The sequence below is a fragment of the Drosophila gunungcola genome, chromosome 3R, assembly GCF_025200985.1.
Source record: "Drosophila gunungcola strain Sukarami chromosome 3R, Dgunungcola_SK_2, whole genome shotgun sequence".
In the NCBI taxonomy this organism is placed as follows: domain Eukaryota; kingdom Metazoa; phylum Arthropoda; class Insecta; order Diptera; family Drosophilidae; genus Drosophila; species Drosophila gunungcola.
In genome coordinates, this window is record NC_069139.1 from 17,170,267 (window position 1) to 17,194,474 (window position 24,208).

The 24,208-nt window shown below is 43.8% G+C and overlaps 1 protein-coding gene across 1 annotated transcript in view; it reads left to right on the forward strand.

Annotated features, from left to right (window-relative positions):
- Positions 1 to 24,208, forward strand: part of LOC128257858 (dynein beta chain, ciliary) — a 37,799-nt gene that overhangs the window by 12,575 nt on the left and 1,016 nt on the right. Inside the window, 20 exon segments of the mRNA XM_052989077.1 lie at positions 646 to 1,020; positions 1,092 to 1,265; positions 2,855 to 3,127; positions 4,256 to 4,744; positions 5,224 to 6,195; positions 7,700 to 7,966; positions 8,132 to 9,177; positions 9,746 to 10,286; positions 10,347 to 10,858; positions 10,952 to 11,710; positions 11,932 to 12,520; positions 13,053 to 13,301; positions 14,836 to 15,312; positions 15,882 to 16,246; positions 20,109 to 20,247; positions 20,316 to 20,482; positions 20,536 to 21,601; positions 21,603 to 21,806; positions 21,808 to 22,182; positions 22,898 to 24,024. Coding sequence (XP_052845037.1) covers positions 646 to 1,020; positions 1,092 to 1,265; positions 2,855 to 3,127; positions 4,256 to 4,744; positions 5,224 to 6,195; positions 7,700 to 7,966; positions 8,132 to 9,177; positions 9,746 to 10,286; positions 10,347 to 10,858; positions 10,952 to 11,710; positions 11,932 to 12,520; positions 13,053 to 13,301; positions 14,836 to 15,312; positions 15,882 to 16,246; positions 20,109 to 20,247; positions 20,316 to 20,482; positions 20,536 to 21,601; positions 21,603 to 21,806; positions 21,808 to 22,182; positions 22,898 to 24,024 — 10,166 coding nt within the window.

Here is a 24,208-nt window from a genome sequence, read left to right on the forward strand (position 1 = left end):
CTCTTGAGCCGAAATCGACGGATGTGCAAAATGTTTGCTTTGGTGTTAGTGGGTTCAAAGATATTGGGGGCGCATCAGCCACTAGCAATAATACAAATTCGTTTAAAAAATATATTTTCGCTCTGTGAAATACGAATACACTTTTATATATTGCTGTTAGGAACCAGGTCTTTTCATTCCGTTCTAATTGTGACTCATAAAATACTTGTATTATATAATATTCAACTTGTAGCTCTTACGCTCCCTGTTTGTCTGTTTTAAAAGCCTTAAGATGTTTTCGAAATTCAGAGCCCCAATTCTGTGAAATTAGTTGAGGGCAGAAGTAATGTAGATAGGTGGAATGGATGACTAAATGAACTAAGATTAGCGGACAGCCACTATAAACGGATTGGTATTGCTTGTGGTAACAGTGTTGGTATTACATAAACTAAAAATTTACATTAAAAAACATTTTTACATTTACATTTTTATTTACCGTTTTTTTTGCAATACATTACTTGAATTGCTAAAGCAAAATAAAATATTCAACATGTTAAAAAAAAAACAAAAAAAATTTGGCTTATCTTACCCGAGTTAAAATAACTAGCCTTTGACTGTTTTGCCCCAGGAGCACTTATTAAGTTTAAAACTTCTCTTTTTTTGCAGGAGCTGAACGCATTCATTGCCCGCGGCCATGAGACGCTGCAGCTGCACATCGCTCGGCAGGACTTTTCCGCCCTTCTGCGCGTTTTGGCCATCATGTCGGAGATCCGGCAGCGGGAGCCGTATGCGGACAATGTCTTCAAGCCGCTGAAGGACATCATGGGGCTGCTGAAGACCTACAATGTCGAGTTCGAGCCCCAGTTGCTGCGCGGAATAGAACAGTTGCCGCAGCTATGGCAGCAGCTGAAGCAGACCAGTACCGTTAAACAGGAAGCGCTGCAGGACACCCGCTTCCACCAACAACAACGTGTGGCCTCGCTCATCGGTCTGCACACCTGCCATCTGCAGCACTACGCCCGCCAATTTCAGCGAATGCCGGTGAGTGACGACGCTTAAACATGGGGAATTCCATTTGTAGATTGTGATGTTAATCAGCCTTTGGTTATCAGTTCTTCCGAGTGCCCTGTACGCAGGTCTACGATGCCTGCGATGAGGTATACCATAGGCTGTATCGCTTTCGTCGGCAGCAACGCCTCTACAGCCGCTGGGCCCGGCTCCTCGACATTGCGGCCCCCGAATCCGCCACCCTGCTACTCTGCGAGGTCGAGCTGAGGAGGGTCAAGGTGAGTGCCTCTCATCGGAGCTGATTAGACTATATTTCAAGAACCACAAAAACAAAATACTTCTTGATAATCTCTATACATGTATTTGTACATAAGCAGAGTACATCAAAACACTTTTTTTATCACTATGGACGTCATACTATGTAGTGACGATGCTCACCAAGAGCGCGTGCAAAGGAGACTACTAAAATTAAAAATATGCTGTCGTGGTCCGATTGTTACGAGTGACGATCGTAACCATCGAAAGGTATCCCTTACTGAAGATGGTGTGCATACCAAGACTTTTCCCAAATTAATTGGTTCGGGAGAAAATTCGGTAAACATTTGTATAAATTTGTTGCTAAGCGTCGAAAATTTTTTTGTATATTTAAAAAAAAACTTCGAAAATTCAGGAAATTTTTTTTAGTGTAGTAAGGCCACACAGAAGTGCTATTTCTCTTTTATTGTATTGCCTTTGTAAATCGAAGACCGGCCAGCGACCGTTCCATCTACCACTCAGCCATTTTTAATTATTTTGACCACTCAAAGCGAACGTTTCTGTACTACTAAAACTTTTTGCTAGAGACAAGAACTGCGTATTATCAGTTGTCTATTTGAGTTCGTCATGAGAACCAACTTAATCGTATTTTGGCTCTTGAGCCGAAATCCACGGATATGCAAAATGGCGCATCAGCCACTAGCAATAATACAAAGTCGTTTAAAAAATATATTTTTGCTCTGCGAAATACGAATACACTTTTATATGCTGGTGCTAGGGAGCAAGTTTTTTCATTCTGATCTATTTTCGACTCATTTAATACTATTATTATTTAAAATTCAACTTATCGCTCTTACGCTCCTTGTTTGTCGAAATTCAGTAGAAAATTGAAGAGTCCCCATTCTGTGAAATTATATAGGGCCTTAGGTTAAGGTCAGAAGTAATGTTGTAAGGTGGGATGGACGACTCAATCCACTACAATAGCGGGCAGCCACAATAAATGAATTTGTGTTCCTAATACTTGAGATAAAATTCTGGTTTTAATATAAATTTAATTCTTTTAAAATTTTTGTTTTTTAATTATTTATAGTATCTTTTTGCATTGTATTACTTGCAATTTTGAAGGAAATATAAAGTTTAACATCTGTGAAAAATTCAGTAAATATAGCTGGATGACAACTTTCTTTGGTTGGAACTTCCATAATTTATTTACTAATGGACGAGTTAGTCAGTATTGTACTCCTACCGCTGCCGTCGGTATCAATATCGTCTAATTTTTTCTTATTACTTATTGCACCAAAGAAATTTATTTCTTAGCTCTTATTTATTTCGCAAATTGACTTTCATTAAAATTCACAATAGACCTCTTGTGGGGAAGTTTTAGTAAGGGGAAACAGAAAACTTTGATAAAAAAAATATAACTACTGGCATATAAACAAGTTATACTAAAGAAATTTAAACTTTAGCTCTATGAATTTGCTCTTGAATTTCCACAGACTTAGCCGTAAATATATTTTATTTGTACTCATCTGTATTGAAGCGTGTTGTGGAGAGTGTCTTAAGCTTGTCATTGTTATCTGGCCAAAACTAATAATTGATCCAACGCCCGCAGCAATTGTGGGACTTTGTGCGCGTCATCGAGTCGTGCATCGTGGACTGGCAGGCCACGCCCTGGCTGCTCATCGACACCGACGACATGGAGCACGAGTGCAAGAAGTTCACCCGCGACCTCCGTACCCTGGACAAGTGCATCCGCGAGTGGGCGCCCTATGTGCACATTGTGGGCGTGCTGCGCGAACTGGTCGCCTCGCTGAGGGCCATCACCGAGCTACAGAATCCAGCAATTACGGAGCGCCACTGGATGGAGCTCATGCAGTTGACGAAGGTGAGTGTTGGGTTAGCTGTGCGGTGTGTGTGAGTGTGTGTCTTTCCAAGTGATTGAACGGGCCAACAATGGAATGGAGCTGGCAATCTGCCTGCTGGCCGATGTCTCATTGTGCCAAGTTTGCATGGCGAGCAGAATGGCACACATTGGGCAAACATATTAACGGAGGTGCAACTGCAGGACCTGTCGCTACATCGGGAATAACATTTGTTAAACATTCTGCTGAAGTAGAGGCCGGAACTCATTTAAACTATATCAGCAATTAGACTGAATCACTGATCTGCCGCATAAATTACGAAAATCTAATCGAGTTTCTCGCTTATCTGCATGCTCAGCTCAGTGGACTGCATTCCATGGAAGAGCTGGTAAGTGTAAATGTTAATCAGAACGTAATGCGAAACTAAATAAGATTTCCTCACCGAAATCTTGCATTAAAATTTAGCAATCGCATTTGCTCATCTAAGCCCAATCAGAAAACTGCCACAAGGCAACGGTCATTCATGGGTGCCGGATTATGTGCATTGTTTAACGAGATGCCTTCATGTTCTGGGGCCTTGGTTTCACTACAAAATGGTCCTAACAAATGGCTTAATAGAGATTTTGCTCCACAAAGCCGGAGGCGACAATGGAATGCATTGCTCAGTACTGTTAATTAAATTTGCCAGAATTCAGTCAAAATATTTGATTATTAATGTATGTACAGGTCACTGGAGAAAAGCTTAAGCTAAACTGGCATTCAAAGCAATCAATTACACTGCACTATAAAATTCTTATTATGTATTTTAAATAATTTTATAAAAGAATTTATAAAGGAATTTAAAAAGTTCAGAGAAATTTGATAGACCATTTACAATTTACAACTCTTCGGTTAATAAAAAAATAGTAAAATTTCGTTAGATTTTAAAAAAGGCGTTATTCACGAAAACTTGAAAGTTAGGCCATGAAAACTAAAAGCCTGCGGCATAGTGCTATGGATGTAAGTTTCTATCGATTCGCCTGTCATATGTACAATCGTAGATATTTCCATGAAGCCTTTGAATTTCAAAGTTTGAAATGTGTTCAAAGTTTGAATTTCAAAGTAATTAGAGCCACGATACGTACGATTAATACATAATTTCCACAACACAGCTCTCCTACAAATGCAACAAATCCACCAGTTTGGCCCAGCTATTGACCCTGCAGCTGCACCATCACGAGGAGGATATTAAAAACACTGTAGACCGTGCCATCAAGGAGATGACGGTGACCAAAGTGCTGGACGAGATCAGGGCCACTTGGGCGCACCTGGAATTCGAGCTGGAACAGCACCACACCCGCCCCAACATCCAGTTGCTAAAGGTATCCGAGGAGCTAATCGAGACGCTGGACGAAAACCAGATGCAACTGCAGAACATCTCCACCTCGAAGCACATTGAGTACCTCCTGGACAAGCTCACCCACTGGCAAAAGGTCCTCGGAGGTATCGACACCCTAATTGTCAACTGGTTTGAGGTGCAGCGCAAGTGGCTCTATCTGGAGTGCATCTTCATCGGCTCCGCGGACATCCGCGCCCAGTTGCCGGCAGATGCGGCCAATTTTGAGAGGATTGACGATGACTTTACGGCGCTTCTAGCCAAGGTGGGTTTCCCCTTAACAAAACATATGGTGTATTTTTGGAAATTTTTTAACGAAAACTACAAAACTGTTTTAAGCGAACAACATATTATTTAAAAGTACTTATATTAAGTGCATTTTAATAAATATTCTGTTATTATGTTTAAAAAGGAATGGAAGCAAATTTCGGCAAGCCGAAGTTTATATACCCTTGCAGGTATTTACATTTAAATTTCGATTTATATGCATGGTATGTTTAAAAAATATATGATGACTTTTTGCTTAATTAATCGATCTTTTTTATAGCTGTTAATGATATCGTTTTTTGACTTTTATAAAATTAAAAGATAAGTTCTAAATTATTTACCTTTACTATGGCCGAAAAAGTTTAAAAATAAAATAAAAATAGATAAGATATATTTTTTAAATTTCATATTTTTAAGAAAGCGATTCATTTATAAATAAAATTAACATTACATATGGATTTAACTTGTTCTTTATAGGTTAGTGAGGTTCGGGTGGTCATGCAGGTGGTGCTGCGCCACGAGGATGTCCTTGCCCAATTGCTGCAGCTGCAGGAGCGCCTGGCGATGTGCGAAAAGGCCCTGAATGATTATTTGGAAACCAAAAGACTGGCCTTTCCGCGCTTCTACTTCATCTCGGCCGCCGATCTGCTGGACATCCTGTCCAATGGCAACAATCCGCAGGTGATTGACCGCCACCTGATCAAGTTGTTCGACTCGATCCTGCGCCTGCAGTACGAGACCCATACGCCCAATGCCCTGGGCATGCACTCCAAGGAGAACGATGAGTATGTGCCCTTCGTTTCCGCCGATCCGGAGCAGCCCGCCTTCATAGTTTGCGGCGGGCGGGTGGAACTGTGGCTGCGCGCCATCATCCAGCAGATGAGGAGCACCCTGCACGGGCTGTTCCGGCGTGCCCTGCGGGTTTTCGGGGATAAGCCGCGGGAACTCTGGCTCTACGACTGGCCCGCCCAGGTGGCACTATGTTGCAGCCAGATCAGCTGGACGGCGGACGTGAACCGATCCTTCGGCTGCATGGAAGAGGGCTACGAGGGCGTGATGAAGGAGCTGCACAAGCGCCAGATTGCCCAGCTAAATGCCTTAATCAATCTGCTGCTGGGCGACTTGTCGCCCGGAGATCGACAGAAGATCATGACCATTTGCACCATTGACGTGCATTCGCGTGATGTGGTGGGCAAGATCATAGCCGCCAAGGTGGACAATTCGCTGGCGTTTCAGTGGCAGAGCCAGTTGCGTCACAGGTGGGACGATGACCAGGCGGGGAGCTCCAGTGGCAGAGCAAGTACGGCCATAAGTGGCGGCGGCGGTGATGAGGACTGCTTTGCCAACATCTGCGATGCGGAGTTTCGATATGCCTACGAATATCTGGGAAATACCTCAAGACTTGTCATTACCCCGCTGACGGACCGCTGTTATATCACTCTGACGCAGGTAAGTGACAACAGGGCGAATACGTAATGGCTTAGACAGAACTTTACCGATTGAACGAAGGAAATTTCACTTTCGCTTTGTAGTCAAGCAAATCCTTTCTAACGGCTCCTGAATTAAATATAAACCTTTTCAACGCCTGCCAGGGGGCGTTAATGGATTTAGCAGCGGAAATCCGCTGCAAATGTAATGTCCAAAGCCGGGGCTTTGAATAATTGAAAGCCAATGTCCCGTGGCTTGAATATATTAAAAGCAGCAGCTAGTTAAAGTCAATCGAGACAAAAATGCATCGATGGCTGTGAGTGACTGGTAGAGTGTGAGCGAGAAAGGTCGGAAATTCAATAAATTAAATGTATTTGCGTGCCCAATTAGCGCAGATTTTTACTCTGACAGTGGCATATTTCATGCACCACTGCCATATCGAACGTTATCTTTCCGACACCTACACATCATATTGTTTAAAATGTGTCAAAATATTTCACAATAGTAAAGTGTGAAACAAATATCAAGGGAAAAGCAGTCACACTTGTCAAAACATATCATAAAAAAAGTCATTTATCGCTTAAATGACTTGCTAAATTAAATTTAATTATACAATTACTACAATAAAATTTAAAGGAAATTATTTTGTATTTATTTTTACTCACATTTAAATAAATTAAACCTCAAACTTGGCAAGTAAACGTTGAAAGCATTAATACAAAGTTTCAAAATAACTTCTAGTTAATGGCAACTTGGTCGAAAATTCTTTTAAAACCACATATGAATGCAGATATCTGCTTAGCTTACGATAACTAAAAGTAGTTGCAATAAACACACTTAAGAAGCAAACATTTTTTAAGTCTCTTCAGGCAGCAAACCTACACAATTGAGATATAAATTTGAATTGAGTGGGAAAGCATAACCAATAGATTGCCTTAAACCGCAGCCATCAACGGGGCTCCTTAAGCTCAAAAGAGAAAATAACCTCATCACTTTCAAAAAAAATTATTTTATTTTTCAAAATTTAAAATTGATATAAAAAATTCATTTTTTGCCCATGACTATAAATAATACTATCAAAATATTTAACCAAATCACCTCCTATATTTTGTTCAAGCCTAAAACATAAAAACCTGAATATTTAATAAAACCTTATCAAACTTTCAATTAAATTCTTTAATATTTTTAAAATTTTACATGGATTAATTGGTTCTTAGGAATTTTTTTTTAAGTATTTGCCATAAGCACACTTTACAAGCAGGAGTTTTTTAAGTACCTTCAGGCAGAAAACCTAGAAAATTGAGAAATAAATTTGAATTGAGTGAAGGAGCATAACCAGGAGATTGCATAAAACGGCAGCGAAAGGAGCCATTAACAAGGCGATCACCAGTTTGTGGTGGTGCTCAACTGCTACTCCGCTCGCGCCCGCGGCAAATTAAACAACTCGTTAGTGGAAAATAAATGTTCCTTGCCATTTACATATGCCACCTCCATCGGAAAACTCCTGGATTTTCGTCACGCCCAGTCGCTGCGATTGCGGCTGGCCGGTGCAACCGCCGGACCCGCTGGAACCGGAAAAACGGAGACCACCAAGGACCTGGGGCGCGCCCTGGGCGTAATGGTTTATGTCTTCAACTGCTCGGAGCAAATGGACTACAAATCTTGTGGCAACATTTACAAAGGACTCGCGCAGACGGGAGCCTGGGGCTGCTTTGACGAGTTCAACCGCATCTGCGTGGAGGTCTTGTCCGTGGTCGCCGTCCAGGTGAAGACCATACAGGAGGCGATAAAGGTACGTGCGCTGTCCGCTTGCAAATTGATTTCGTCCTCCAATCCCTTTCCGTACTCCATCCACGCGACCTGCTGCATTGATTGCTTTTCCCGGAACTCGCTATCCTCTCCTATCCTCTCCTGTCCTGTCCTATTTGGTCCTTCCTTCTGCTCCCTCTGTTTACAGATGCATAAAACCCAATTTATCTTTATGGGCGAGCGCATTTCGCTGGAGCCGTCGGTTGGAATTTTTATCACCATGAATCCGGGCTACGCCGGCCGCACGGAGCTGCCGGAGAACCTGAAGACCCTGTTCCGGCCCTGCGCCATGATTGTGCCGGACTTTGCCTTGATTTGTGAGATTATGCTAATGGCCGAGGGCTTCCAGGATGCCCGTCTGCTGGCCCGCAAATTTATCACCCTGTACACGCTGTGCAAGGAGCTGCTGTCCAAGCAGGATCACTACGATTGGGGGTTGCGGGCCATCAAGTCAGTGCTGGTGGTGGCCGGCACGCTCAAGCGGGACGACCACAGTCGGCCGGAGGATCAGGTCCTGATGCGGGCGCTGCGCGACTTCAACATTCCCAAGATTGTCACGGAGGATGTGCCCATATTTATGGGCCTGATTGGGGACCTCTTTCCGGCTCTGGATGTCCCACGCAAGCGGGTCTTCGAGTTCGAGAAGACAATCCGGCGTGCGGTGAATGAAATCAAACTGCAGCCGGAGGAGGGATTCCTCATGAAGGTGGTGCAGCTCCAGGAGCTGCTCGATGTGCGACACTCGGTGTTTATAGTGGGCAATGCGGGCACCGGTAAGACCAAGATCTGGCAGACGCTTCGTGAGACCTATCGCATCCAGAAGCTAAAGCCCGTGTGCCATGTCCTCAATCCCAAGGCTCTGTCCAACGATGAGCTCTTCGGCATCGTCAATCCCACCACGCGGGAGTGGAAGGATGGCTTGTTCTCCTCCATTATGCGGGAGCAGGCCAATATGCCGCCTGGCAATCCCAAGTGGATTGTGCTGGATGGCGACATCGATCCCATGTGGATCGAGAGTCTTAACACCCTGATGGATGATAATAAAATCTTGACCCTAGCCAGCAATGAAAGGATATCCCTGAAGCGCGAGATGCGTTTGCTCTTCGAAGTGGGACACCTGAAGGCGGCGACTCCGGCCACTGTTTCCAGAGCCGGCATTCTGTACATCAATCCACAGGATCTGGGCTGGTCGCCGTGAGTACTCTTTCAAAAAATTATTAGGAAATGTAGAAAATTTAATTGTAGAAACAGGAAAATAATTTTTAAGTCCATAACTTTTTATTGTTTTGTTTTAGTATGTAATTGTAATATGTTTGGTTATTCTGATGACATAATTTTCAGCTAAAAAATTATTATAAAATTAGTCAGAATATTAATAAATGAAAGAAACATCACTTTCATTTAAGTTCTCTTATAATGGCAAATTTTACTTGGATATAAATTACCTATTATATGATTAAAACAATCAAAATATTTTATAAAACCACTGCCCATATTTTATTAAAAACAAATGAATGCAAATATTTAATAATACTATATTTAAACCTAATGTGATTATAACAATCATAATATTTAATAAAACCTCATTTAATTCGAAAGAAAAACCAATCACTTTCAATTAAATTTCGTAAAATTTTTAAATGTTATATGGATTTATTGGTTCTCAGGTCGTTTTATTTTCTAAAATCGTGTCCAGAAATATTTAATTTTTTGTAATAAAATTTTGCTTGGCTCATCCTGAGAAACTTCTTTATTGTCTTAGCTACGTTTCATCGTGGTTGGAAACGAGGGTGGACATGATTGAGCGGGGCATCCTGACCAGCCTCTTTGAGAAGTACTTCCCCTGCCTGATGCAGCGCCAACGCGACTTCCGGCGCATTACGCCCATCACGGACATGGCCATGATCCAGATGACCTGCCACCTGCTCGAGTGCCTCCTGGACATCGACGAGGGCGGTGGGGAGGGCAGGGGTCGAGGGAGCGCAGCCGGCGGGGCGACAAACCCCCACAGCCTGCACCACGGCGAACTATCCCACGAGGCGATGGTGCTGGCCCTGGAAACCGTGTTTGTTTATGCCACCGTTTGGAGCTTCGGATCAGCCTTGAGCCAGGATGTAATCATCGACTGGCACCGCGAGTTCCACAAGTGGTGGACGGGGGAGTTCAAGGACATCAAGCTGCCCAGCCAGGGCACCGTGTTCGACCATCAGTTGAATGTGCAGACCCTGAAGTTTCAGCCTTGGTCCGAGCTGGCCGCCCGGGAGTCCCTAGAGGGTCAAATTGACGCTGAGACTCCCTTGCAGGTGGGCGAATAAAAAGAGGGGTCTAGTTTAATGTTATTTTTTATACATTTTCTTCCTCAGACTGTGCTGATTTCTACGGCGGAGACCACTCGACTGGTCTACTTCCTCAGGCTGCTCATCGACCGCAACCTGGCCTGCATGTTGGTGGGCGGTTCCGGCTGCGGAAAGGGTGCCATCTTCCGGGAGCTGTTCAGCCAGTACGCCAGTGACCAGGAACTGCTCGAGGTGGCCGTGTCAACTGGCGTGAGTGCAGGTGACAGCCATCAGCAGAAGCAGCAGTCCGTGAATCCTGCGGGAGCGGCGGGGATGGTGCGTCGCAAGGCCTCCTCCTCGGCCACTCCACTGCTGACCACCGTGCAGGCCACGCACTTCAACTTCTACACCAGCTCGGAGATATTCCAGAAGATGCTCGACAGTCCGCTGGAGAAGAAGACTGGGCGATGCTATGCACCCAGTGGACCCAAGCGTCGGCTCATCTACTTTGTCAACGATTTGAATATGCCCGAGGTGGATGCCTATGGCACAGTGCAGCCACACACGATTATGCGACAGTTTATGGACTACAGGCAATGGTAAGTGTGAGTGTGAGTGTGAGTGTGAGTGTGAGTGTGGGCAGTGGTGTTTCAACGGCAGTGATTAGAGCTTCGGAGTTATCTCCCGACCAGGTACGACCGCCAGAGGCTGCAGCTCAAGGACATTCGACACTGTCAGTTTGCCGCCTGCATGAATCCCACGGCCGGCTCGTTTACCATCGATCCACGCCTCCAGCGCCACTTCTGCGTGTTTTCGGTGGCGCCGCCCAGCGAGGACACCCTGCAGCACATCTACGGCAGCATCCTGAGCAGCCACCTGGAGAGTGCCGCCCAGGGGTTCAGCAAGGAGATTCGCTCCATCGGCGGTTTGCTGGTGCGGGTGGGCATCGCTTTACATCGACGTGTGGAGTACGCCTTCCTGCCCACCGCTCTGAAGTTCCACTACCTGTTCAACCTGCGCGATCTCACGAGCATCTATCAGGGTCTGATGAACAGCGTGGGTGCTCCGGCGGCGGCGGCGGGCGGAGGAGGTGCCTCCGGCTATGGCGGTACCATATGCGGCAGGCCCTCTGAACTCATGCGGCTTTATGTGCACGAGGCATTTCGCGTCTATCACGATCGCTTGGTGGATCCCTATGACATCAAGTCGTTCAAGTCCTCCATTCGGGACATATTCAAGAAGGACTTTGAGGATTTCGACGAGGACTTTGTGTTTGCAGAGCCGCTGATATACAGCCACTTTGCCCAGTCACTGGTGGACCAGAAGTATATGCCCCTCAAAAGCTGGGACTCACTCTACCAGCTTTTGATAGAGGCCCAAGCCAGTTACAACGAGGTGGTGGGCTACATGAATCTCGTCCTGTTCGAGGATGCCATGATACACGTGTGCCGGTAAGTTAAATCTTAATAATGTGGGGAAATCACTTTTAAAGGTGTTCAAAAGTATGCACTAAAAAGTTGCCCTCAACTTTCAAAAGAAATCCAATGAACATTCTGGATATTTAACATGTTATTGCATACTTTTAGGCATTTGTATAAATAGTTTCAATGCTTAAGGGATTTTGGCTTTGTGAATTTGTTATTATAAAATATATATTTTTATAATTTGGCAGTATTAATCGAATTCTGGAAAGTCCTCGGGGAAATGCCCTCCTGATTGGAGTTGGAGGATCCGGCAAGCAAACCCTGGCCCGCCTGGCGGCATTCATCTCCTCGCTCAGTGTCTCGCAGATACAAATCAAGCGGGGATTTGGTTTACTAGACATGCGAGAGGAAATCGGCAGCCTTTACATGAAGGTGGGCCTCAAAAACCTGGCCTCCGTGTTTCTCATCTCCGATGCTCAGATACCGGATGAATCCATACTGATGCTAATCAACGATCTGCTGGCCTCCGGCGAGATTCCCGAGCTCTTCAACGACGACCAGCTGGACACCATCACCAATGGGATCCGCAACGAGGTGAAGCAAAACGGTACGCTGGACACCAAGGAGAACTGCTGGCGGTATTTCGTGGACAAGGTGAGGAGGCTGCTCAAAGTAGTGCTCTGCTTCTCGCCAGTGGGTCAAACGCTGCGAGTGCGGGCCCGGAAATTCCCGGCCATCATCAGTCGCACGGCCATCGACTGGTTCCACGAGTGGCCCAAAACCGCTCTGGAGTCCGTTTCCCAGAAGTTCCTCAACGAAATCTCCGGCATTCTGGAGGTAAGTACACTTCAAAAAGTTCTATGTACTCACATGCGGGGCAAAAGATAAATTATTTGGACTTCTAGAGAATTGTTTTTCAATTATATACCCGTAGTGTACACTTAAAAGGACAGAAAAATGGAAAAACCACCTAAAAATATACCCAAAATTTGTGGGTTATACTTTTTGTAAAACTGCCTTTTAACACTAAAAAAATAGATTTTTAAACGTTTAAGAATATTATTAAATTGTGCATAATGTTTAGTTCTTAGATTGATAAAGTTTTAAGACTATTATTTTTAAATTAAATTTTCAAAAAAACACAAAAAGTTTTGACAAGTTAATTTTTTATTGAGTTTTTTGAAAATAAATCCGTTATCCTGTTTCGAGTGTACTGCGCCCCCGTCCCCGTAATTTATGCGTCTGTCGGGCACAATTTACAACTGCAAGCCATCACGCCGGACACTTTAAGTCCCCGGCACAAGAACGACAGCCGACTGACCTGACCCATGTCCTCTTTCGCCCACGCCCACCAAAAATGTCCATGCAGCCCGAACTGGTGCCGCCCATCGGCTGCTTTATGGCTTACGTCCATGGCACCGTGAATCAGATATCGAGAATTTATCTGCAGAATGAAAAACGCTACAACTACACGACCCCGAAAACTTTTCTGGAATACATTTTCCTCTACCGCAAACTGTTGGTGGACAAAAACGGTGAGTTTGCGGAGCGCATCGCCCGTCTGCAGAGCGGAATGGCCAAGCTGGCGGAGTGCGCCCGTCAGGTGGACACACTGAAGGTGAGTAAATGATGGAGTGGAGTGGAAGTGGAAGTGGACCACCGGCGAATGCCACACGGTGACCATATGCTGCATATGGGAATGAAATGTGTATGCGGTGAATCCGGTGCGCGGGTGTCAATACACTGGGAAAATTATCTCGTATATGGAATGCACCAACTATTCCTTTATTTAAATAGTTAAGTTTATGGTAGGCGACACAGAAATCACTTGGGTTTTAAAATAATTTATAAAGGTGTCTGAAATTAATTTTTGATTTACCATGTATACTCTCATACTCTCAGACTTGAATCAATTTTCAATATTTATGGTCTTATTAAGTATTTGTCATCATAAGCTGGATTTTTTCTTTACACAATCTTTATAAAAAATTTGTTTTCCCCTCTGTACAAAAAGATTTTATGCCTCAAATAATAACTCCAGCCAGTATGTAACAAAAAAGTAGTACAATCACGTCAGAGTTAAAAATTGTGTCTGTCTGCCATCAAATATTAATTAAACAAGAACGCTGTGTGCCCGCAAAATCGATCATCATGGGCATCAACTTTCAATGCTACACAGCCATTCGATCCGTCGCGTCGAACATTCAATTAGTGCGCTTAATTGAATTGTTGTTGCAGCAAATCTGCTGTCCACTTGCCCCAGAGTGGGGCAACATCAATGGCGGAAACCGGAGAAGCGGATGGCCGCTGCCATTCTTTGAGTTTTTAACGCCGTTTCCGGTTACGTCGCGTATACGCAATGGAGGCCCAACTTCGCGGCGCTAAACAACGACCATTCAACTGTGAAAGCACGAGGTGCGGGAATGAGGGGAGCAGGCCAAATGTTATTTAAACTAATTGAATTAAATTGAATTCGTTTCTGTCGAACAAAAGCCATTTCAGTTTTCCTGAGCTCTGGTGGGCCCTCAACCTGCCAGTCTGTTCTCCAGTTTCACATCATTTCTTCCCTTCAGTGATGGGGTATTTACCTGTGGGTGGGGTTAAGGGCTAGTTTTAAAAAGTTTCTTTAAAAAAATTAAAACAACAAGGATGTATAGACCTACTCTTTAGATAAAAGGAAAAGGTAATGACAAAAAATAAATATATAAAGTTAATCAAAGCACGGCTTTTTAGACAATAGAAAATATTAGTGTTTTTTAAGGTTAGTAATGAATATATAAAATAGTGGGTAATTTATATTCTTACATAAGGAATTTTATGTTACGCGTCGCTACTAGAAGTAATTATAATTTTACTTTTTTTATATACATATTTTATTTATTTGATAAATAAAAAAAGGAAAAAATAAAAATAGCTTTTTAGATACAACTTTTGGACGTTTTCGATAGTCCATTCCATCTCTACGCTTTTCTCACCACAAGTGAGTTCCACTTGTATCTGTATTGATGTGCCCGCAATTTACTGCGCGAAAGTTGCTGTGCGTAAATATTGAGCCATCGTGTCGTGGCCTTAATTATTTTCGTCTGCCGTAAAAGTTTTCAGCTCACTTTGATTCTGGCTTTGAGTTTCAAATTCTGTTTCCACCCACACAGCACCAACTGGCCATCCAAGAGGTACAGCTGGCGGCCAAAAACGCGGCCGCCGACAAACTAATTGTGATTGTTAGTGCGGAGAGCGAGAAAGTGAAGCGGGAGCGGTACACGGCCTCCGAGGAGGAAAAGCGGGTGCGCATCATCGAGGAGGATGTCTCGCTGAAGACCAAGGTGTGCGAGGAGGATCTGCGGCAGGCGGAACCCGCTCTGGTGGCCGCCCAAGCGGCCCTCAACACTCTGAACAAGAACAACCTCACGGAACTCAAGTCCTTTGGCTCACCACCCAAGGCGGTGGTCAATGTTTGTGCCGCCGTCATGGTTTTGCTGGCCAGCAATGGTAAAATCCCAAGGGATCGTAGCTGGAAGTCCTCAAAGTTAATGATGGTGCGCGTGGACCAGTTCCTCAACGATTTGCTTAACTACAACAAGGATAACATACACCCCAATATCATTGAAACGCTGCAGGAGTACCTCAAGGCAAGCTGACAAAATAAAATTCAATAGTTTCATAATCAATTTAATTATTTTTGGCTTTGATTTTAATTCAGTGCGGTTTTTAGTTATTTTAAATTTTTGGGAATATTTTTTCCTATATATGATTTGACTGTCTTTGGAGAGACAATAATATCCGAAAATTTCAATCTCAACCAGCTTAAACTTAACCATAACACAGGGTGGTCCACAAAAAAGTTGAGTTTTAACTCACTTAAAACAAACTAAAAGCATGGTAATGTTATTATTAACACATTTAATTGGTATATCCTACAGAAATATGTAGATTTAAATTATTTAGCTTTTTAAACTAAATTTTACCTCACTTGAAAATAAAAATTAAAGTGTAAAACAAAAAAATAAAAAAGGGACCCATTCAATTTCCAATATTTTTCAAATTAATTAAAATATTTAAATATTTAACAATGTGATTTTGTATTTACACACCCTACTTTTGAATTCAAAAGAAAGACTTTTTTTACTATTCTACTTTTTAACAGTGTCACAACAAGATCTTATAGATGAAGGTTAAATGATTGTAATTGTAATTGCAGGACCCCGAGTTCAATCCCGACAAGGTGGTGCAAAAGTCGGTGGCTGCCGCCGGGCTCTGTGCCTGGGTGATCAACCTGTACCGCTACCACCAGGTCTTCCTCATCGTGGGACCCAAGCAGCAGGCGCTGCAGGACTCGCACCAGGAACTGCTGGAGGCCAGGGAACGGCTGCAGTACCTCAAGGCGAAGATCAACAATCTGGAGGCCAAGCTGGCCGAGATTCAGGCGGAGTTCGAGAACGCGGTGGCCGAGAAGCAGAGGTGCCAGCGGGAGGCGGACAAGACCTCCTTCACCATCGACCTGGCCCATCGGCTGGTCAATGGGCTGGCCAACGAGAATGTCCGCTGGAAGGAGTCCGTCCAGAGGTGAGTCCTTCGGCGGTGCGATTGCGGGTGGTTGCCCACTGCATTTATGCGTTATCAATTATTAAATTTAATTTACATTCTGTGTGCGCCCGCCATGGCTGTAATTGCTTCGCTTGCCACTTCTCCTGCCCTCCAGTGAGCCTGTGGGTGCGAGGTGCTGCACTTAGAATAAAATCTTAAAAGTAATGGGAAAATAATATATTAAAAAAACCCAACCGCTACTAGCCATTAATATAAGTACCTATCCCATATTTTCTTAGAAATACTATAAATGGTTGTTTTTTTTGTAGCTATTTGCCATAAACAAACATTAAAAACTTAAAATTTATTAATTTAATTGATTCATTCAGAACAATAGAATATAAGAGAATCTTATACGTAGAAAACTGTTGAGTGTTCCAGACAACTCCTTCTCTTCATAAATGAAGAATGAAAGTTGTGTTGTCACTTCCTTTAAAAAAAAACTCTTTGTTTATTTATTTATATTATTTCAAAAATATTATTGGCTTGGCAGTTTTCTTTTCTTTGATCATCAGAATGAAAAAGGTTTAATTAAATCTTAGCTGATTTTTCTCAAGTGCATGCGAACTCCGCTTGCTTGCAGGCCGCCGCGGCAACAAAAGGCCGTAAATTTTATTTACTCGCTCCCATTTGGCGCACTGCGAGGTCCCCGAACCCGGCTCATTCACTCGACTGCGCACTCGTCGCAAGGCAATGAACCGCCAGGAGTGGCGGCAGTTTGCAAAATCATTGCAGTTAACCGAAATGCATTTAAGCAGCTTCAAACCGAAGGCACGTACTCCAACATGGGCATGCAAAACTTGTCATAGTCGTAGTCATAGTCATGGTGGATGAGTGGGTGGGTGGCCATGGCTGGGCTGCCATGGAGCTAATCCCATCGGTTGCTGCTCTGAAGCCTGGTGACGTGAGCCACGAAAATGTCGAGCCAAGGTGCAAGGCACCTGCCTAACAAGCCAACAATTGCAGTTGACAAGTGTGAAAGTTGGCACAATAGGGTGGAGGTGCAGTGAAAAGGACGAATCTCGAAGAAAACAGGCAAGTGGCTTGTGAAGGAGGCAAAGCCTATTAGGATTTCAAAGGATGTGGCTGAAGGATCCGGAGGTAATGCATCTCCCAGTGGATTAAGTATGTGTTGCATTGATGCAGCCCTTGAAAACTATGAAATTTACATGATATATTTCGACGCCTCGAGGTATGCAACATGTTTTTTAACGAATGTCACATGTATAATTTACTCATATATTAATGAAGTGTTTATTAAGCTTTAGCTTATTTGCTTATCCTGTGCTAAAATTGTTTTACTTTTGTTGAGAAAATATTAATATAGAAACATTCCTCCTGTGACTGTATATTTTCGTTATTTGAGAGTTGTATTTCTACAATACCATTTTTTTTTTGTTTTGCAGTGTGGGTGATTTGTTTGCCATCTGTGGACAAAAGTAAAACGAGTTTTATTTGTTTTGCAAGCAAAGTGTTTTATACAAAATTTGTGAATAAGATTTAAGAGTTTTTTACGTAGTCCTTTACAATCAAAAGTTTTAAGCTTACGGCAAAAATAATTTGTTTATGAATTTCAAAAAAAATTAAGCTTTTGAAATTCGGCATTGATATGCTAGAGTTTCAGCTAAGAATTAATAAAATAGTACAAAAAGCTAGTTTTTTACTTGGCCGCCTTTCATGAATATTATAGAATTTTCATCTTTTACTATTAAAAATACATTTTAGTTATGTTTATTAAAAAATGTATCAAAGAATATTAAATCGCTTTTTGTCTTGCTTTTATAAGCACAAATACCAAAAACAGATTAATTTTGTTATACAAATCGGATTTACATAAAAAAAATGAAAACCTGCAATGTGAAGCCAAAAAATCATACCAATATTGGGACACTTTATGAATAAATGCTCTCACCATTGCCATCATCGTTTCTTTTCTTTCCTGCCAAATATAGCTATGTTTACTGTTCAAACAGTAAATTTAGCAATAATCAACAAACTTGTGCCAGAAGTTTTCATTTTAATGGCATTTGAATAAGAGAACTAATGAAAATCCAACCTTTTGAGGTCATGCATTTCCATTGAAACGTGTTCGAAAGCAATGGTGTGCCCTCCTATCAATTATATAGACCATCACACCACATGCAATAAGCAGGGGCAAAAAAGCTTAATCAAATTCATATAGATGTCAATGGCAATTCGGATGGGTCCGTATGTACATGTGTGCAACAGTACAACACGCAGAGCACTCCGACACCTTTGGCTGCCCATTGACTGGCTGCATTCATTGAAATTCAATTGAGTGCGCGTGCAAGCCAAAAGAAAATCCGAAAAGGGCGTCGATGATGATGGGGTTTTGGGTCGGAAGAGTTCGGAAAGTACTGCATTTTTCGCACCTAAACAACTGCAGAAGCCACACACGACCACGAACCCGTACAAAATGCCACAAATGGGCAGCGTCAGCAGCTAAATCGCCGAGGGAGCCGGATTCCGAATATAAATGCATATGAAATACGTATTGAATTACGAAAAATGAAAAATGTTCCCAACTGTGCTGCTGGGCTGGGCTGTGTATTTATGCTCTGTTCGGGGGTGTGAGTCTAGGAGGTCCTTGGACATTGATTGCACTGGCAAAAGGAGCAACAGCCTCCGTTCTGGGCCACCCCATGTCCGACTTTGCAGGCGAGAATTGTTCAAATATTTATGAAAATATAATTTGACCCACAACAGCAAATTGTTTGTACCCTGTGAGGGTGGTTCTGGGTCCTCTTCTCGGACAGGTGTGTGTGTGTGTGTGTGTGTGTAAGCTGCTCTGACTTGCATATAAATTTCTGCATATTTGACAATGACATTACACACACGCACATGGATCCTGCAGGATACTTGCATTTGTTTGCCAACTTATTGTTGTTATTGCTGGAGCTGTTGGCATGGTCGAGCTGCCTTCGAAAAATACTATCTGTTTTAAATGAGAATGCTCTTATGCCACCTGTCAGGTATTTCACCAAAATTCAACACAATATTTCTGCAAAAACAATTATGCCCGAGAACTGGCAGCCAGGAGCGCCTGTTTGAATTCCTTGCCGGAGGGGTTGGTGCTGTCAATATCGATCTATGGAAACTGTACAATTTATGTTTTTCTATGCTATCTTGGGTATTTTTCAATTTTTTTGCTGCAAGCTGAAATCCCCATTTGTTGCCATTGTTAAGGCTCTGGACTGAGAGCAATTATTAGATTATTCAATTACAAAGAACCATTTGTAAGTCTCTTTTAAACATACGAATGCGCATATAAATGAGCATAAATCATTGTCGTTTTAGTTGAAGTGCGTCTGGCGGGGAAGAGGGCATGACGACGGTTAACTAATTGAAAATAGTTTATGCTAGCAACGCAAAAAGTGCTCCCTGCTACGCAAATCCCCGTTCCAGAGCTTTGACATAATAATAATAATAATAATAAGCTCAAATATTTCAATGAAAGTTGGCATGCAGCAATTTCCGATAATTTATGCAACCACTTGAGGCGGGATGCCACCGTTAAGCCCACCCCCAGCGCATCATCGGGAATGTCAGCTACAAAGCGGCAGCAACAACCTGCTACTTCCTCCTCATCATCCGACATCATTATTTTTTCAATTTCCCCTCATTTAAATTTAAATGCAGCACGGACTCAAGGAGAAGGCTGCAGCGGATGTCGGAAGCTATCTTCCTGGTGCTGTAATTTATACGATTTGTTAGCATCAAACGGGGAGGGGTGGGGGGGTATTGTCTTCTACCACCTGCACTTGGTAGCTTATCCTTTCACTTACCCCCTTTTCTTACTCTGGCCCAACTGCCTTTTCAGCCTGCAAGCCAAGATTGGAACCCTGCCTGGAGATATACTGCTAATTTCCTCGTTTCTGTCCTACGTGGGCTGCTTCACGCGCCGCTACCGCGAAGAGTTGCAGCACAAGATGTGGCTGCCCAACTTTCGCAAAATCGATGTAAGTAGTGGGCACTTTCACTTCGAAATCAGACTGGGACTTTAAAAGCAACTGCCTCCGCTCCCTAGCCGCACATTCCGCACACTGAGGGCGTGGATACTTTGGCCCTTTTCTCGGACGATGCTCAGATTGCCGCCTGGAACAACGAAGGTCTGCCCATGGATCGAATGTCCACGGAGAATGCCACCATTTTGCAGTACTCCACCAGATGGCCTTTGATGATAGATCCCCAACTGTAAGTGTATATGGTTAATTTTAGCGCTAGTGAAATCTAAATGGAATTTCCAGCCAGGGCATAAAGTGGATCAAGATACGATTTGGCGCCGCCTTGGTGGTTTTGCGGCTGAGACAAAAGGGTTTCCTGGAGGCCCTGGAGAAGAGTATCTCCCAGGGAGAAACCGTGCTCATCGAACAAATCGAGGAGTCTATGGACACCGTTCTGGAGCCACTGCTCAGTAGGGCGTTGATAAAAAAAGGTCGATATCTGCGCATTGGCGACAAGGAAATTGAGTTCCATGGCAACTTCCGGCTCATCCTACACACCAAGATGGCCAATCCCCACTACAAGCCGGAAATGCAGGCGCAGACCACTCTAATCAACTTTACTGTTACCCCAGATGGACTCGAAGAGCAGCTACTGGCGGAGGTGGTGAAGATTGAAAGGCCAGATCTGGAGCAAATGAAAACGGAGGTCACTGTGCAGCAGAACAAGTTTAAAATATCCCTAAAGGCGCTGGAAGATGAGCTGCTGGCCAGGTTGGCTTCGGCGGGCGAGAATGTCCTGGACGACCATGCTTTGGTCATCAATTTGGAAAACACCAAGCGAACTGTGGACGAAATCGAGGCAAAGGTGAGGGAGGCAAGGGTCACAACACTGCAGATCGACGATACCCGGAATATATACCGATCGGCGGCGAAAAGGGCTGCTATTTTGTACTTCGTGCTCACCGATCTGAGTCGCATAAATCCCATCTACAAGTTCTCGCTGAAGTCCTTTATGCATGTCTTCCGGCAGGCCATTGCCCTGGCCTCCGAATCGAAGAACTATGAACGCCGGGTGCTCCACTTGGTGGACTCCATTACACTGCAGACCTACCGATACACTTTACGGGGACTTTTCGAGGTGGACAAGCTGACCTTCACCTCGCACATGACCCTGCGCATCCTAATTGCCGCCGAACAGGTGGCCAAGGACGAAACGGACTTCCTGCTGCGCTACCCCCACGATCCCAGCACTTTGTCCCCCTTGGAATTCGTGAGTCGCAGTGCCTGGGGAGGCATCAAATCCTTGACTCTGATTGAGCATTTCTATGGCATCGACAAGGACATGGAGAACTACACGAAGCGCTGGCGGAAAGTTTATGGCCAGTGAAACCCCGGAGCGGGAACAGTTTCCCGGCGAATGGAAGCACCGCACTCCGCTCCAGAAACTGTGCATCATCCGATCACTCAGACCCGATCGCATGACCTATGCCATGCGGCAGTTTGTGGAGCACACGATGGGTCGCTCGTATGCCGAAATCCAAACACCGCCGTTTGCGGCCATCTTCCAGGAGCTGAAACGCAGCCACGCCTGCCTTCTTCATCCTGTCACCCGGTGTGGATCCCATCCGCGATGTGGAGCGTTACGGGCAGCGCCAGGGATTCCATTCGGAGTCCGATACCCTGATCAATATCTCCTTGGGCCAGGGACAGGAGCTGCTGGCCGAACAGGCCATTGTGCAGGCTCTGGAGTCCGGTCAGCAATGGGTCATCCTGCAGAATATCCATCTGGTGGTCAATTGGTTGCCCACGCTGGAGAAGCTCATCGAACGGATCGTCCTGCAGAGCGAGACGCAGGGCGAGTCCAGCTTCCGGCTGTTTATAAGCGCCGAGCCTGCACCGGATCCCCAATACCACGTGATTCCACAAGGCATTCTGGAGTCTTCGCTAAAGGTATGTAATACATTTTTTAATCTCTGAAACGAATTTACTAAATTCTTAAGATTTCAAAAAATGTATTGTTTTATCTATGAAAATGCTAATAAAACATAATCTTTCCTTTCAAACAGAGACCGACAAAATCATTTTTTTAACTATAAAATTTATCTTTTAAATTATATATTTGTTTGATATTAATTTCGTGACGATCGCACTTTCAACATAAAATATATTTGATATCAAATTTTGTGACGAAAAGTAATTAACAACAATTATATAAAAAAATAAAAACTCATAATTAAAATAATGATTACATTTTTTGACATCGCTGATAAACTCTATTTTAAAACTGTATTTAAATTATTTTTGCTTTATTTTTCAATCATTGTGCTTTTTTGTATTTTAAATCTAAAAATTAAAATTTTTTGTTTGACTCTTTTCAGATTTTATTTAACGGAAATAAAATACTTTAAAATCAAAGTGCATTTATTTAAAATCTTATATTTTTCACATTAATAAAAATATTTTGGTATTAAAAGATGGAAGCTAATATGCATTGTATTAATAATACAATGAATATTAATACTTTGAATATTAAGTATTAAATGTTTAATTCAATAGTCAGATATTTGTTTGTTTTATTCCAAATGTCTATTTTAATGTTCGTCAAAAAGTCCCAAGTCAAGTCAGAATTAACTTGTTATAAGTATAAATAAATAATACCCAACAGGTTGTCAATGAGCCGCCATCCGGGATGGCGGCCAATCTGCATAAGGCGTGGGACAACTTCTCGCAGGACGCACTGGAAACTTGCACCCAGGAGGCGGAGTTCAAGTCAATCCTATTCGCCCTCTGCTATTTCCACGCGGTGGCCGGCGAAAGGCGCAAGTTTGGACCGCAGGGCTGGAACAAGGTGTACCCGTTCAACATTGGTGACCTCACCATCTCGGCAAATGTGCTGCACAACTATTTGGAGGGCAGCAATCGGATTCCCTGGGAGGATCTGCGGTATCTCTTCGGTGAGATAATGTACGGCGGCCATATTACGGATGACTGGGACCGCCGGCTGTGCCAGACCTATCTGGAGGAGCTGCTGCAGCAGGACCTCATTGATGGGGACTTCGAACTGTGTCCTGCCTTCCCGGCTCCACCGAATCTTGACTTCGATGGCTATCATTCGTACATTACGGAAATGCTGCCGGAGGAGAGCCCGCTGCTATACGGTCTCCATCCGAATGCCGAGATTGGTTTCCTGACCACCGCCTCCGAACAATTGCTGCGCACCATTTTCGAACTGCAGCCGAGGGAATCGGAGCTGAGCTCCCATTGTGGAGCCCCGCGGGAAGAGCTGGTGAAGATCATGATCGACGACTTTCTGGACAAACTGCAGGACGAGTTCAATCTGCAGGCTCTCCTCAATCGCGTGGAACGCAAGACGCCTTTTGTGGTGGTGGCCCTTCAAGAATGCGAGCGGATGAACGCTCTGATCCGCGAGATCAAGCGATCGCTGCGGGAACTGATGCTGGGACTGAGGGGCGAACTAACCATTACCCAGGAAATGGAGCGTCTGGATCATGCCATCTTCTATGATCATGTGCCGGCTGCTTGGGCTCGACTGGCCTATCCCAGCATGCTGGGCCTGCAGTCCTGGTTCGCCGATCTGCTGCACCGCATCAAGGAGCTGGCCGGCTGGCTGAACGACTTTAAGCTGCCCTGCGCCATCTGGCTGGGCGGACTCTTCAATCCGCAGAGCTTCCTCACCGCCATCATGCAGGAGAGCGCCCGGAAGCACGACCTTCCGCTGGACCGGATGCTGATCAGCTGCGACGTCACCAAGAAGCAAAAGGATGACGTCACGTAAGTCCTGGTCAAACAATTTCTTAATATCAAATTTCGTTGCAAATGGGCTTGGATACCAGGTTTTGAACTGGTCTCTTTAGAAAATATTTTGAATTAAATCTGTTTTTATATTTTTTTCACCATATTACTGAAATGTTTCCCTTTCTTGTAAAAAAGTATTACGACTTAGAAAGAGTCATGA